The 17,744-nt window shown below is 40.5% G+C and overlaps 1 protein-coding gene across 1 annotated transcript in view; it reads right to left on the bottom strand.

Annotated features, from left to right (window-relative positions):
* Positions 1 to 15,610, bottom strand: part of LOC124776698 (mucin-12-like) — a 321,070-nt gene extending 305,460 nt beyond the window's left edge. Inside the window, exon 1 of the mRNA XM_047251803.1 lies at positions 15,466 to 15,610. Within this exon, the coding sequence (XP_047107759.1) occupies positions 15,466 to 15,588 (123 nt within the window). The 5' untranslated portion in view covers positions 15,589 to 15,610. The remainder of the gene's footprint in view (positions 1 to 15,465) is intronic.
* Positions 15,611 to 17,744: the final 2,134 nt, after the last annotated feature.

The raw sequence follows: 17,744 nt of genomic DNA on the forward strand, positions 1-17,744 counted from the left end.
ATGTACAGAAAGGGCAAGCTGAGTTTCACATGAGCGATGCTTTCAAAAACCATGCCAATTTGTGGACATAAGCTTCTCAGTCTCAAGAAAATTTATTACATCTCAACTGCACATACATTCAAGGATTCTGCAGCAAACCAAATGTTAGCAGTATTGGCTTATAATTTTGCCCTTCTTATATACAATAGTCACCTGCACTTTCTTCCAGTCACTTGGGACTTTGTGCTATGCGAGAGATTTGTGATAAATGCACATTAGGTAAGGGGGCAATGTCGTAGGGTACCCTCTGAAAAACTGAATTGGCATTCCACCTGGTGGCTTACTGGTTTCCAAAACTGCTGTTTGTCTACACCAGGGATGTTTATTTATTACTATTTCACCCATATGGGAGTCTGTTTGATGGTCAAACTATGGTATGTTTGTACAATTCTCCTGTGTGAATGATTTCTTGAATGTGAAATTCAAAATTTTGGCTTTTGTTTTGCTATCTTCAACTACCACACCAAACTGGTCAATAAGTGGCTGTATGGAAACGTTAGACCCACTTAGCGATTTTACATAGAACAATAATTTTTTCAGGTTCTCTGCAAGATATTTTGCTAAGATATGGCAGTGGTTGTAGTTGTATGAATCACACAGAGTTCTTTTCACAGATGCAGGAATTTCTATTAATCTTTGCTTGTAGTCATTTGTACATTCTCTTTTGAACCAAGAGAGCAACAGCCTCTGCTTTCTCTGCATTTTCTGAATCTCATTATTAAATCAAAGTTGGACTTCCCATTCTTAATCCATTTGCGAGGCACGTAATTCTCTAGGACACAATTTACAATCCACTTAAAACTTTGCCCGTAATTCTTCTGTGTCCATCTTATGCAACTAAGTGATGTCAAGTTCACTGTCTAAGTGAGATGCTAACAATTGCTTATCTGCTCTTTCTATCAGAAACTCCCCCCTAGCCTTTTCAACTAATTTATTAACTTTCGTAACCATAGTTGCAATAATGACAGCATGATCTCTTATCCCCTTTTCTATCCTGACCTTGTCGATAAGGTCTGACCTGTTTGTAGCTGCAAGGTCTAACATATTCCAATCAAGTGCCAAACTAGCTGCTCATGACAATTTTCAGAAATTGTGTTCAAAAGTACTTCACACGAGTGTCTGTACCCCTGCAATGAATCCACCTGCCTATACTCAATAGGTTACAGTCGCAACCAACTAGTACTGCACAATTTGTGTATTTATGTGCTACTGACCATAAGACTTTCTTTGAATGACTCTAGAATTGTCATGGCTGAATCGTGTGGCCAGCAAAAACATCCAACAATTAACTTGGTTTCACCAAGACCTGTTATAAGTGACCAGATAACTTCACTGTCACACTTTGACCTTAATAGAGACAATATTTTTGTCAACTGCGATGAACACTCCTCTCCCCTCACCTGTAATCTGTCTTTCCAATACACGCTTCTTGACTTGCTACATATCTCAGAGCTTTTCTGCCCACTCTCAGACCCAAGAACGATCTGAGCATAAGAACTTTCCTGGAGAGCTGTAAATTTAGGAACTTTGATATGTTATGAGTAAGTGTAATATTGTTGCTGATGTCCCATGTCACATGCCAAAACTGGAAGAGCCGCCAGAAAAGGATCAGAAATAGCAGAGAGTACTTCAAGTTATGCATATAAATGAAATTAAAGATGAAAAGATAATCAACAAGATGTGCAGAGACATGAAGTAGAGAGCAGAATTCAACAAGTCAACCAGAAGTTGGTATTTATTGTAAGTTACAAACAGGAATAAAATTTTATAGGAAAACTTAAAATAATGGAGACTATGCTTCCCAGTTCATCATGCAGAAGTCAGACTACATCCTTGGGAGTACGAAAATGTATAGAGAAAATTCGAGAAACACTCATTTTTAATAATTTGTGGTGGAGGGTGAAGAAAAGATTAACTTTATTTGATAAATGTCAAGATGTTAGATTGTCAACAGAGCCTGTCCTTGGCCTGAGACAAAATGTGTTAGCAAGTAAATCACTTGAATTAGTTGCAGTAGACCTTATTGGACTCTTGCCTATATCAAGATGTGGGTGTTGCTAAGTATTTGTAATATCGGACACATTTAAAGTGTAGGTGAAGTTGTTTCTAAAAGGAAGGCAAATGCTAGAACTGTAGCAGAGAAGATAGAGAGTTCATGCTCAAACTGGGCAATTCAGAGGCAATGTTATCTGACAACACAGGGAGAATAAAACAAAATGTATCAGAATACCTGTACATTTTCCCCATGGCAATAAGAATGAAACTGTTATGAAAAGTTATTAGGCTGTGCAGAACATAACGCCCCACAAAGAAATTGATCTTTGGCCATATACATTCCTACCTTTGAAACCATTATTAATATTATTTTGTATAAGGTGATAGGTTATCCTCAATATGGGAGTTTGTGTTAGGTATTAGACCCAGTAATTTGATTCCAGAGGAACTAGAATTCCCTTACATAGCTATATCTCAAGGCAAGAGAAAGAGCAACTAGCTAAGGCAAGAATGAAGAAAAGCTATGAAGAAAGAAGATAGTTATGAGTGTACGGCCAAAGCAACCACACTTAAAACTTGAAAAGTTGTTGCTTCTTAAGACAAAGGATTGATCAAAACAAAGATATTCTGAAATTCAGAAATTTTGGCAGACCATTTGGAACTGTGGATGTGCCACACTAAAATAGCTACTCATCGCTGGATCCAAAGTCAAGAAAAGAGCCGGTACTGAGGAATACTACCGACTTAGAAAAATATGTGAAAGGGTGTGGTTTAATTCAAGGCCTCAGAGAGTTCATAAATTGAATAAACATGTGTGAGGTATGCATGGGGTCCCAACTTGCTTGCAACGTAATTAATTTTTTTTTCACATTCCAATGTTGTAATGCTTCCTCTTGTTACTATCCTAGATCTATGACTATATTCTTCCCTGAACACATTTAGAGTCTACTGACTGGGGAAAGTAGGCTGGATTTAGCAAAAAAGGAAGAGTTGTTTGTGTTATATGTGGGGCTTGCTGCTGTGTAAATTTAATTAATAACAGAATTTGTTTGTGTTATTTGTGCAAGATTTTGACAAAGGAACTTATTCATGGGTTTCAATACCCAAGGAAGGTTTGCATTTTGTTAGATGTTATGGGAATAATCTTAGGGCTGTTTGTTTTTTGGTGTTAACTGAAAATGATAGGAAAAAGTGGTGTTGAGAGATTTCAGCTTCAGGAGTCAAATTTCTTGTGTAGAAGTGTGTACATACACTGAGCCCCAAGCTGGGTGTGGCTTTATTCCACATGTGAGTCATGTTCTTGTCTTCATATGCCCCATAATTAGGTGGTTAGAGTGACAAGTGTTAGAATTCCCTCGAGATTTCAAAATGGAGTTTATATTCTTTGTGTATACTGAACACAAAAAATACTTTGTATTCTTTCTGTTTGATGCTGGAGTAACAGGTTAATATACATGATCAATTTTATATCACAATTCATAAAAGTCTGTATACACTTGTAGTATCCCTTTGCTTCCAAAATATATTTGCTTGAGAAGACTGTGATTTACACTTTCTGTATAATGCTTTATTATTGATTGTTATCAACTGAAATATGAATGTTGCTATTTATAGCTACAACAAAGTCTTCAGGTAATGCTGTAAGAACGAAATGCATTTTGTGGCTTACAATAGTGAACCAAAATAAGAAAGAATACAGTTTAATGCATTATCCAATTACAGAAAATACTTCACACTAGCTGGGTCACTTCCCTCTTCTCACGTATCATAAAAAGGTTATTCAGGTAACATACAACATAAAAATTCAATATAATCCTACATGAAAGTAATGGTTTTGTAACATCTTTTAACTAGTTTTCTTTTTATTCATCATGGAGTATGTACCCCTTTGCTTTGACCCCCCTCATATCCCACGCAAAATTTTTATTGTCAATATAAATTCTTAATTATCACTATTTTTATAAAAGATTGTTAATAAATGTGTAAGGCTTTCTAATAGAAACAATATTTGTTAAAAACCTTTATATTTGTTAAAAATCTTTTATAAAATACTGATAATTAAGAACCTATAATTTTAGTGCTTGTATTATGTAATTAAAAACACCACCACATGTATACTTAAAAAAATATGATTAGATGTGTTAATCAGAATATATTTAATGGATTTGATATTTAAATGATGTAAATATTCAAATTGAATGAAAACAGGACCATAGCAAGATTTGGACCAGTGATCCATTGATTGTCCAATGCTACCAAAATTAACCATGCAGCCCACTACTAATAGTAGTGGATTTAAGTCCCTCACAAATCTTCAAAGTCGATTTGCATGAGAATTTTTTTAGAGTTACAGCAAACTGTTTAGGTAAATTGATATTTGAGTTCTGATCTTCATGTACCATAGATATAAAAATTATAAAAATCCAACTGCTGGATGACCACCTTGTGAGTGACAATGTTAGATAAGAAAAAGCTTGGGTAATGTAGAGACACCTCTTTGAGACATGTAATCTAATGAAGTTTTTTAATGAATAAATGAAGAAGATGCAAAAGGGGATTAGCAGGCAGTGGAAGAAAAGCTCTGTAAGCTGTAGGAGGGGTTGCTATTTTGAAGAAAGTAACTAGGGAAACCTCCCAATAATATGAATAGTAATTGGTAGGGTATGAATCTGTGGGTGTATTTGAAGTTTTCATTGATGAAAGCAAAGTACGGAGAGTTTCTGTGAAGATCTGCTCAACAGAAAGTATAAGATTGAGTATATCAATTTAATAATACGAATGAAATTTGCATTTCCAATGGGATTGCACATGCATTGATGCAACTAAACTTATGAGGGCACTGGAAACAAAGATGGCAACATCACCAAATAGTGGATGTCTGGTTTAGAGTTACATGAAGATGACTCATATTGAAGTATTGCTTATAGATATATGTAACTGATGACTACTTTCATGACAGATGAGAGGAATTAACTAATAATAAACAGGGGTTATTCTGTATGTGTCTGTTTTACTTGATATGACTCAGTACGCTTTTCGCGGATGATGCTGTAGTATACAGAGAAGTTGCTGCATTAGAAAATTGTAGCGAAATACAGGAAGATCTGCAGCGGATAGGCACTTGGTGCAGGGAGTGGCAACTGACCCTTAACATAGACAAATGTAATGTATTGCGAATACATAGAAAGAAGGATCCTTTATTGTATGATTATATGATAGCGGAACAAACACTGGTAGCAGTTACTTCTGTAAAATATCTGGGAGTATGCGTACGGAACGATTTGAAGTGGAATGATCATATAAAACTAATTGTTGGTAAGGCGGGTACCAGGTTGAGATTCATTGGGAGAGTGCTTAGAAAATGTAGTCCATCAACAAAGGAGGTGGCTTACAAAACACTCGTTCGACCTATACTTGAGTATTGCTCATCAGTGTGGGATCCGTACCAGGTCGGGTTGACGGAGGAGATAGAGAAGATCCAAAGAAGAGCGGCGCGTTTCGTCACTGGGTTATTTGGTAACCGTGATAGCGTTACGGAGATGTTTAATAAACTCAAGTGGCAGACTCTGCAAGAGAGGCGCTCTGCATCGCAGTGTAGCTTGCTCGCCAGGTTTCGAGAGGGTGCGTTTCTGGATGAGGTATCGAATATATTGCTTCCCCCTACTTATACTTCCCGAGGAGATCACGAATGTAAAATTAGAGAGATTAGAGCGCGCACGGAGGCTTTCAGACAGTCGTTCTTCCCGCGAACCATACGCGACTGGAACAGGAAAGGGAGGTAATGACAGTGGCACGTAGGGTGCCCTCCGCCACACACCGTTGGGTGGCTTGCGGAGTGTCAATGTAGATGTAGATGTACTTAAGAGATAAGATTATGAGGTGGAGCCAATGCAATATTTATAATAAGAGTACTGAAATCTTTTGTGAGTCAATTGTGCAGGTCATTACTATCTCGTGTTTCCTCAACTAGTGACAGGAAAAAGGTTTTGTTGAGATTTATGTTGCTTTGCATATGACAGTAGAACAGAGTTGGATTTATTAGAAAGATAATACGTTTTTACAGTTTTACTATTAGGTCTTTACCTAAATCAGGTATAAGAAAGTCAGTATATACTTACTGTAACATGAAGGCAAGACGATATGGTGTAATTTGTGCTAGGGGAATCTGAAAGCACTAATGATAAGTGATACTTCATTTTCCGTTGCATGTGTACCTACGAGTGGAAGCACAACAGGCATTAAGAACATGAAGGTTCTTCTGAGTTATAGCCGTAAAGTGCCGACTGAACTTGTGAGTGTTGAGAGGATCTTACACTGAAATGTTGGAGATGGGCTGCTGAAGAAATGCATCTTCCAAAACAGTGCTGCTAACACAATTTTCCCATGTTAAGAAAGTTTAGTTTTTAACTGTACATTACACAATTGCTTGACATCAGATACTGTTGAATTATGTGTTACTTCATTAGGACAATGAGCACTAGATAGAGAGTATGCAGAATTCTATTACCACAAACTCGATAAATTTCGATGTATTGCTAAATAAAATTTTGAGCTGTTTTCTGGTTGTTCTTTTGTACTGACTCCTATTTACAACCACCCTTTTTAGAAGTTGCTGCTATTGAGACATATCAGGCTGTAGTTCTGGTTGGTTGGTTGGTAGGGGAGGTGCAAGATGGACCAAACATTAAGGTCATCAGACCACCAATCCAAAGTGACAGAAACTAAGGAAGGAAAACACAGACTGTACAGTATAGTTGATGGGAAAGGAAAACAAGCAGACAAAGAAACAAAAAGAACATCAGGGCAGCAGGAAAGGTAAGAAACAGAACGGAGGAGGGAAGGGAGGGTGAGAGCAAGTGATCCCCCAAAGGCACTATGCATGATGGGGCACCAAAACTGCCCATCCCCACACCATATCATGAGCCTGACAACAAGGACACCACAGGGGAAACAAAATGGCACAAAGACCAGGCAAAATGCTGGGAAAAAGAAGGAAAAACATGACCAGCACTGAGGCAAGGCCGAAGGCCACCCAAATACTAAATGAGGGACTCCAATTCCAGAAGGAAATTGAGGTACTTCTGTACCTCATCTGGGAGGACAAACTACTTTCACAAAGAAAACTGAGTACAGATGTAACCATTCTAGTGTCAGCCGCTAACACCCAAGACAAGAAAGGCGGAAGGATATACTTCTTAGTGCAACGGGCTAAAAGGTGCAGGCAGTCCAGCAAAATATCGATCACTATGAGGGGGGCCCCGCAACTACAAAGAGGCAGCTCATTAACAGAGAACGAGGCATTGGTCCACCTAGTACAGCTGATATGAAGACAGCAGGATTCCATCTGGGACAGGCAGAGGGAAGGACACTGAAGTGCTCACCCCTTTGACTGCACAAAGTTTATTAGACAGGGATGGGGGATGGTGTCCCAAAAAGTCAGCATGTGGGGCAACCAAGTAAGCTTGTTGTCAAACAGAAGGCCCAGATAAAGTAATCATCCACAGATAGTATAGGGCTGCCCAATGGTCTGACAGAGGCCACAAGTATGTTAATAACAACGAGAAAAAGGAGGACGCTTAATACAGAACCTTCTGGAATGCCATTCAACTAGGCCTGTGGAGAGCTGAGAATGCTGGCCAACCAGAACTCTGGATGACCACTGGCACAGAAACTGGTAAATCAGGAAGGGGCACTGAAAAAGGCCTTACAAAGATCAAAGGAAACTGTGACAAGATGGTGGTGCTGAAAAAAGGCCTTCCAAACTGCGGTTTCCAATTTATGCAGATGACTGGAGACTGTACCTAACAAAAGGCACACTGGTAAGGAGACAAAAGGCCCCGAGATTTGAGGATCCAACTGAGCAGACGAGCCACCATCTATTCAAGTAACTTGGAGGGAACATTGGTGAAACTGAATAGCTGGTAATTTTCATGGGACGACAGACCCTTACCAGGCTTAAGGACAGGAAACACAATACTGTCCCTCCACTGATTGGGAAAAATGACTTGGAGCCAAACACAGTTAAACACCCTGAGGAGATACTACCTTTGTGGAGGATTAATGTGTCGCTTAAATTAGTTGTGAATAGAACTGAGAGCAGGTGCTGAATCATGGGAAGAGAAGAGGACCAAAAGAAGATCCCTACAGTAAATGATTCACTGTAGGATTTCATCTGACAAGGGGCAAAACATAACTGGGAAGCTTCAGCCCACTGTTTCTGGATGGGGAAGGCAACTGGATAGGAGGCTGCTGAAGCAGCATAATGAATCACAAGGTGTTCCATAAGAACTAATGGATACGTCCAAAGACCACCCAGAAGGGCAATGCCTGAGATGGATGACTGTCATTGGCAACCCTGGAGGATAAGACCGGTGCAAATAATTTTATTGGGTGTGCCATGGGTGACTTCATTAACACAACCTGATAAACAGGGGGTAAACACGATCTGGGATATATATAGAGGCCAATCAGTGCAATGGGAAGGACAGTGGGGTAACTTGGTCATCGGGAGGTGGGAAGATAACAAAAGAATCAACATGAAGTGGATAGTGAACAAAAAATGACAGGCAAGGAAGCTGAATTTAGACCAATGTTAACTAGAGAATGTAAGAATGACACATTGTTTAGTTGATGCAGATACATAGGTTACAGTATTTACCGGCATAGTGAAGGGAGAAGTGACAGTAGCGACCAGCATAATGCAGAGAGAAGGGGAGGGGACTAAAATGGGTAGGAGAACCATAGTTAACAAGGGAAAAGTCATCTGCAAGAAACTGGTCTATGAGGAAATCCTGACTAAATGAAAAGCAATGCCTGCATGGGGAGATGGGCATTAAAATCTCCAAGGATGAGGAATGGAGGAGGTACTTGCCAAAGGAAGTAAGTTATGGCAGCAAGCATTGGTGGCCTGCCAGGGGGGAGATGCAGTTTGCAAACTGCGACCACAGAGTCCAAGTGGACCTGGATGACAGCCACTTCCAATGTGGTATGAAGGGGGATCCATGTACTTACAACATTCATGTGGCCCAACACCAAACTCCATCAGAAGCCCTTAAAGGACTAACCCAGTTCCGACAGAAAACACAGAATTCACAAAGGGTTGGTAAGTGAGCTTCAGTAAAATGAGATTCCCGAACAACACAAGCTGTGGAGTAAAAGGAAATAAGGGATTGCAGCTCTGGAATGATGGTGTATTCATTACCCTTCTACTGAATAAGCATGGAATGGGGATCCACATGGGAGGTGAATGGGCTGATCTGCCACATACAAGGACAAGGTGACATCCACGAACAAGAGGGCTAACTCAGATTGTGAGGAAGGAGTCAGTATCTCCTGGGGCACCAGAGGGGCCTTGTCCTGCAAGTTACGTTTCTACTTCCTTTCATAGGTTGAGGAAGGCAGGGCCCAGAGAGAGCAGGCTGCACTAAGATTTGGAACCAAGAGAGAGCAAGCGACCTTGTGGTACCATGGCCGTCTTGTGGCAGTAGGTCTCTGGTCTGGTGCTGAAAAGGTCCCCCCTCCCCCCTCACCAACAAAATCTGAAGGAGCGGGACACTTCTCCAGCCGGATAGGAGGAGCAGCACCTGCAGGAAAGAGCATAGGAGCTGCATGGGAGTGGGATAGGATAGGGGTGGCACTGGAGTATGGTAGATGGAGGATGGGGAAAGGACATAACAGATACAAAGTTAGATGACACAGAGACAGATTGAAGATGATCATTCTTATGATACTCAGTGTAGGGTTAACGATCAAGAGACTTATCCTCCTGTACCGTCTTACAAACTGGACAATCTGGCAAGTTTGGAGTGTGATGGTAATGGCAATTAACACACACAGGTGGTGGAATACAGGGGCTTCCCTCATGAACTGGGCGTCCACATTCACCACAGAGGTTCTGCTGTACAGTGTAAGACTTGTGCCCAAAACGCAAACACAGAGTACACCTCCTGGGTGGCAGGATGTACAGCTTAACGTCACTCTGATAACACACAACCTACACCTCTGGAAGGGTATCCCCATCAATTGCCAAAATAAAGGTGACGGTAACTATGCAACTGTCCTTACGGCCTTTCTGAACATGCCAAACAAAATGAATGACCTGCTGTTCCAGATTGGCATGGAGCTACTCATCTACTTGTCAATCTGAAGGATGATGTCTCTATGAAAAATGATGCCCTGAACCATATTCAAAGGCTGGTGTGGAGTAACGGACACATAGACATCACCACAATTGTCACAGGCATGAAGGGCTGCAGACTGGGCAGCTGAAGTAGTTTTGATCAACAGTGAACCTGGCCACATTTTACTCAGAGTGCACTTACCAAACTTGTCTTCAACAGTTCACATGAAAAAATAAAGACTTGGTGGATGTGAAAGTGTCCCCGTCAGCCCTGGTGCAGACCTGACATGAGTAAAGGGTTTCACCCCAAGCCAGACAGCATTAAAAGATTCATTCTCAACTAGAGAGATGGCCATATAGAAATGGCCAACTTGAAGATTAACACATTTCACATGCAATCATATGCAAAGCTTCTGCCCTGATATCATTCCAATTAGAGGCTCTCTCTGCAGGCATCACCCAGCCACAGCAAGGGCCATTTGGCACAGAGGTCATTGCTGGGAGCTCCAATGCTCCAGAATGACAAGTACACACTCCTCTAGGCACACAAGCTCAGCTCAGCTCAGATATCAGAACTGTGATCCCTCTGCTGTCAGGAGACTCAATCAAAAGGATATATAACAACCACACACACACACACACACACACACACACACACACACACACACACACACACACACATTGGTTACTGTGCTAGCTGTGTAATGCTAAAAGACATTGGTATCATGGAGAAGATGGGACAGGTGGTAGGGCCACCCACAGAATATGCTAAGTAAGGTGTTCTTCCCCAGTTGGCTTCCACTATGGAGAGAAAATTAGAATGAGAGATCAAATACCAAAGAGGGACAAAAACAGTGAAAAGGAAAGGTGAAAACAAAAAAGTAAGAGGAACAAGAACTGAATGGAATACCAATTATGAGGAGGATAGCTGAGCTGATATAAGTAAGGACACAGAGGGCAAAGAAGGGAGCAGAAGGGAGTATGCACAGGGAGGAAGCGGCAGGGGAAGGGACTGCCACCTGGGAAGGGAAAGGGCTGCCACAACTCAAGGTCCCATGTGTGTCACAAATGAATTTGTGAAAAAGCCATGGCTCCCTGGTAGTTGCAGTTATGGTATCTCGTATGCATCACTGTCTCCCCCACTTCAAGGTAGTGCCATTGTGACACATGGCCATGTTGCGTGCTAAGGCCCAGGGCACAATGCAAATTCATGTAGGGTCTACATGAGAAATGTAGTGCAGGATGATAGGGAATGAAAAGTATCTACAAATCACCAGGAAATCAAAATATCTAAGTTTCTGAGTGGTGTCTTTTGGAACTTAAATAGTTTTATTTTTTTCTCAGAAAACTTTGAAATGATTATGTGACACATTCACTCTTGACCTGTGTGCTTTGAGCTGAAACTGGCCTTGGTTGCTTTCGTATGTGGCCCTGTCACTTATGGGATGGGATAAGTCTGTGACATGATTGGAGCAGGAAGTGCTGGATGAGTTAATTGGGCAAATCTTGCACCTGGATCTTCCACAGTCACATTACCCCAATGACATTGGGTTGGAAGTGGGAGAAGCGTAGGGTTGGACGAATGTGCTGTTTAAGCTGAGTGGGCAGTGGAAGACTGTTTCAGGAGAGATGGGAAGGTTCTTGGATAGGATGTCCCTCAATTTTGACCACAGCGATAGGTAATCAAAGACCTGGCAAATGATATGGTTCAGTTGTTCCACTCCATGATGAAACTGGGTTACAACGAGGGTACGCTCTATTGTAGCTGATTCTTGAGGATGATGAGAGGATTAGGGGAGTGTCAGGATATGGCACAAGAAAATTTTGTAAACTGGGTCTAAGAGGCAGTGCTTGTCTAAACAAAGTCAAGAGACATTCAGCATACTAAGCAAGGGACTTCTTGTCACTGCCTATAGGCTATCCACAGGTTGCCAAGCTGTAGAGGTGTGATAATTTGGTGACAACTGTCCAGCTGCAGGTACTGTTGATGATTAGCGGACTTAATATGTACACAGATGTGGATCAAGCCATTAGAGAGATGAAGGTCAACATCCAGGAAAGTGGCATGTTCGGTTGAGGAGGCCTTCTGGAATCCCTAAGACAATCCCTTTGTGCCGTCTATAGGAAACCTTCCTCACCTCTTAAAATGTCACACCCACTGGCTGATCCATGTTCAATGACAATATCTTCAATCTGGAATCAGAACCATGACACTCACTCTTCATTCTTTCCCAACCCCCACACCTCTACCATCTGTTTGACCTGGTTCGTAACCTAACATGCCACCTTTCTGGAGGTTGACCACCTCTCTAATGGCTCAATCCACACCTCTGTATATTAAATCCACTAACCACCAACAGTACCTGCATTTTGAAAGCTGTCATCCCTTCTGCACCAAAAAATCACTCTCATACAAGCTAGCCACCAATGGACACTGTATTTGTTGTGATAAAGACGCTGCTGGCCCAGTATGCTGAAAGTCCTATAAGGATCTCCACAGAGAGACACTAACTGTCAAATCTAGTCCACAAACAATTTTCCGTACAATATTCTCACGCAGCTGTGGCCCTTCCACCACCCTGAATAATTGGCTACATAGGAGTGTCCCACTGTAACCCATTACCAACCTGGACTGGAACAACTGAACCATATTGTTTGCCAGGGTTTTAATTATCTATCATCACATCCAAGAATTAGGGACCTCCTACCCAAAATACTTCTCTCCGTAAGTGGTACTGCATCACCCACAGCTCCCAATCCCTTTCTTCATGGGTCATATCCTGTGGCAAACCCAAGTGCAAGACATAACTGATTCATTGTCCTGTCACAGGCATATCCCACCCAATCAGAGGCAGGGCCATCTGTAAAAGCAGCCATGTTTTACACAAACTCTGCTGCAATCACTGCACAGCTTGGTGTTCACTAAAACAGGCTAATGCTGATTGGTTGAAATAAAAGCCTCTCTGATTGGCTGTTCACAGCTAGAAATATTAAAGAACTGGTCTGAATAAAAGTAACTGCTATTGGCTGGTGTTACGGAAAATGCTGGATACATAGCTGCTTACTGCATGTTGAAGGAGTACTTAAGTTGACAAAACAATTTTTTGTGCATGATGCCGTGGTGTGCCATCTTGATATTTACCATACTTATAGTAACATACTGGAGCAATTACACACATTTTTCAAAAAAATTGAAGATAGGGTGGTTTGAGACATTCAAGGTCAAGGTCAATGACCTTTGGTATGAAAATTCTCAGAAACCTGTCATGTGACATATCAATGTAAAGGTGTATTTGTTAGCTTTCCAATGGTACCATCTTCATTGCTGTAACGAAATTAGAACCAGAATTACAGTCACTTATGTTGTGACATACGCATGTAAATTTAGCACTTCCTTGACCTGTAACTTTCTTCACAGTTGTAATACACATGTGGAAATTGGCATTTTTCCATCGCTTATCTGGGTCATTGAATGCACCAAATTTGAAAGAAATCCGAGAGGATCAGGTTGAGAGGTCTGTTGAATTGAAATGGAATGACACACACATTAAGCATATAGCTGATATCAGAGATGTAAACTGGCACTGTCATACTTTCACAAGAGTTGATAAATGTATGATTTCGCTCAAATACATACGGCAAAAATTCACTTCAGCCAAAACAGCAGGATACGTTACACATCACAAAATACCTACAAATTCACTTGGATTATATTTTTTTCCAGAGTCCAATATCTGCACAAACAAGCACATGAGATATTATCTTTGATAATTTTGCACAAGCAATGCAGTTTAGTATTGTTGTATTAAACAAAGGTGAGAAGACTTTCATTGCTCAAGGGGAGTGTTTGATATTAGTTGTCAGCCCCGGCCAATGACAGTGTATTACACATCACATTTTGGTGCATGTATTAACAGTTTCTTTATTAGATGGCAAAGCCAACCCCAATGAATTTGAAAGAATAAAAAAACTGGTAGTGCATGTAGCCCATTTGAAAAAATTAGCAGTAACATCACATTATATAGTTGTTGCCATACTGCTTATGGGAGTTTTGTCACATTTCCTATGTCATTGGTCAAAGCCAAAGCTCATGTTGAATGTTCTCCTATATCCTCTTCATAATGCAATTACTCTGTTGGAACAGTATCAGCTTAAACCAACAAAATCAAACTGCATGACTTGATGAAGTTTAGCAAAATGTTGTTGGACCTGCACCTATATTTTCTAAACACGCAAAGAAAAACAAACAATACTGGAATGTAGGATAAAAATAGCTTTACACATAAACAAAAAGATAGAGAGGGAAGGAAGGACAGACGGGGAGGAAGAGAGAAATTCACGACATATATGAAAGAATGGACAAGAAACATCTAAAAAGTGGAACAGGCAATATCTTTCATTGAGAAAATTTAGATACCAAATGTAACAATATTTTTCGTGGCCTACCATCTGCCTGCATAATATTCCGATGCAAACTCGCATTTCATATTCCCCACTCCGGACTTCAAGACCAAAAATCCCAGCAACACCAGGGGAGAGCTGTTTATGCCCAACTTTCGAAAACATTGTAATCTAGTCAGATACTGTACACTTTCAAAGTTTGAACAAGAAAAAGTACCTATAGTTACTAATTAAGTCTTCTACCAAATTCCAAATATGTTTCAAATTCCCCTCTTAAACTCCCAAAGATCTAAGTCTTATCAGCAGATGTGACTTTTTACAATGAATATCATATTAAGTATTTCCAGGTTTTCGGCGACTTTTGCAACCCACCACTAATTTTACAAGTAGGTCCAAAAAGGCAACAACAATAAACGAATGTTGTTTGGCACGTTGTTCGATGTGTTGATATTCCTACGACTAAACGAACTTCAACTTTTAAATAACACAGGTATGTATTTATACGTTTACTGCATTACTACATTCGGTCTACGGTCAGTCTTAATTAATGAAAACTAACCTATACACTGTAAACTTAACAGTACGTAATATGTGAAACAAAATATGTTATCATCAGCGCGTAACATCCGTTTGCGTAATATACAACACTCTCGTTCCAAGGTTCACGATTTAACTTAAACGCCACTGTGACGTACCAAATGAAACATAGTAATATTCGTATACCAAGTAGCCTATCCTCCACCGTAATGAAACACGAATGCTTGGTCATCAGAAGTATTCTTCAGTTTATGATACGACAGTTAAATTTATCTAGTTTTAAACAAACACACATTCCAAATTAAAGCAAAAGTCATCGCCCAAGTACGTATAAAATACCGTATGTCAATAATGCAATGAAGTGTTGTACTTACATCTAACGGCAAGCATTTTCGAATCTTCAATGCTGTTTCGTCGTCGTCAGGAGATGCAAAAATTGGAAGCATTTTATCTCCTTTCCACAGACACAATCTACACGAATTCGTAAAACTCTCCATTTCTCTAACACTTAGTACAACTCCCCCGCCACCGAACTATCTTAGTGCTTTACTGAATCTGAAACACTACTGCAAAGACCTTCGTTTCACAGCCACAGCAATGTCACACGCTACTTCGCTAAATGAAAGCAACGAACAACTTTCTTTATAACAGAAAAATGTTAATTGTTTCGCCTCATTATCACAGTGAATAGAAACGAAGATGTAATAAATTCATATTTATCCTACGAAGATAGATATTTAGACAATTAGACACCAAAAACGTTGAAATAATTGCCGAATTGTGAGGGACACCAAAGCATATAAACCTAAGGACAACATGCATGCTTTGTACATCACAATCTTTGACGTGACTTTTCAGACTACTCGTACGTGCTGCCACCTGTGAGCAAATAACATGAACCTATATGTATCAACGTACGACATCTTGTGTAGACTAATTGAAACTATGTAGTACGATCCTAGTTTTCCATTTGACCGACAGATCGCATAGCAGTTCAGACTAACGGAAGTACCATTAATACTCATATTTGTTCGCTAAAAATAACTAGAACAAGCATGCTGTAGAGCTTATTAATGTTTGTTTTATGTTCCCTATAGGTTTCAAAACTCTTCATATGTTATTTCGTAATTCTTCCGGCGTTCATACAAACATTACCTAATGAAGTTGGGCTAAGCACACTGTGAAAGCTTGTCAGTGCCAAGATTGATAGTTTTACTGTGAGTGTTGTGTCTTTTGGAAAGTGTTGCGAACGGCCATCATACTGCCGCTGGTTTTTTGTCTGATTCCTGTGTATTTTATTAACATTGCCATCCCCTTCTGCTTTCTGTTTTAACTTTCCGCATTTTTCCGCCATTTTACACTTTAAGTCACCGTTTTATCGCCTGTTTTTCTTGTTTCTTTTCTTCTTCCGCCGTTTTTTAAAAAAGTCTGTAGGCTGTAGAGCAGCGTACTAAGCTGCTGCCAGCCCGCCCCCCTGGGGGGGGGGGGGGGGGGATTGAAAATCAATAATAAAAAAAAGGATAGATGATAGGAAGTAGAAAACATTGCATCCCTTTCCCGCTGGTAAGGACTTATACTGCCGATGTCCCAGACCGTGCGATTTCAGTTTATTAACAGCCTTTACAACAACTTCGACGACGCTACATATTCTTGGCACATCTTGCCAGCAGATTAACGCGGTGCAGGATGCATTTCCTGCTGAATACTACCTTATTTCAACCCCTTTCTTATCAAAGCAATTATACCAGCCTTTTGGTCAATCAATGCTGTTACAATCGATAAAAATTTTCACCAGCAAAGATCATATTTGTCAACAATGTTGTCTAAGAAAGGAAATACGTCTCGGTAGTAGTCGTATCGTGTTTTGGCACTAAAACAAGGAGTTCGTTCATCACGTTGAACTTGGCATCAACATCTATCACAGAAACAACAAACTGAGCAAGGTCCGTTACAAGCGTGCTTTCATCCAGAGCCAAAGGGAAAAAGGTGAATCTTTAGTCTTGTCTTTCAGTTGCATTTCCACGTCGTTTGCCATTTCTTCGATGCATCTGCAAGCTATTCTCCATGAAGGAGGAACTGCTGGGAAAAGACGGAGAGTCGATGGGCACAAGACTGTTATGGCAGCAACAAAACAGTCTTTAACAAATTCTCCGTTGCTGAAGGATTATATATATATATTAAGAACTATGTGATAGCTCCATTACGCCATCGTTGTGAATGAAATGGCTCTCTTCCTGTAAATACGTTAGAAGGAAGTGGTAAAACCAAGAAGAAAACCAAGCAATGCTTTATAAATAATAGGATTATTTTGAGGAAGTAGAGTATACTCTGCCAGTGAGCGTAAGGATAGGAATAGCGCAAATTTTAGGAAGAAGAGATGACTGTAACTAGGTAGCAGTCATGGCAGAGGTTTGGGCCCTTAATAACACAGAAGTTAGGGGAGTATCAGGTCACCAGAAATTTCAAGCCGAGTGTTGGTCCAAATCAGGTGCTTGAGGATTTAGGGCCTTTGTGTAAGGATTTTACAAAAGGCACCCGGGTAATGATAGTGGGTGGGGCAGGGAACAGCTCGGATGGAGACAGCATGTACAACGTAGGTAGTGTAACTTCCCAAACTGGCTGCGCCATTGTCAAGGCTGACATATTCTAGCAG

Source organism: Schistocerca piceifrons, chromosome 2, assembly GCF_021461385.2.
Source record: "Schistocerca piceifrons isolate TAMUIC-IGC-003096 chromosome 2, iqSchPice1.1, whole genome shotgun sequence".
Taxonomy (NCBI): domain Eukaryota; kingdom Metazoa; phylum Arthropoda; class Insecta; order Orthoptera; family Acrididae; genus Schistocerca; species Schistocerca piceifrons.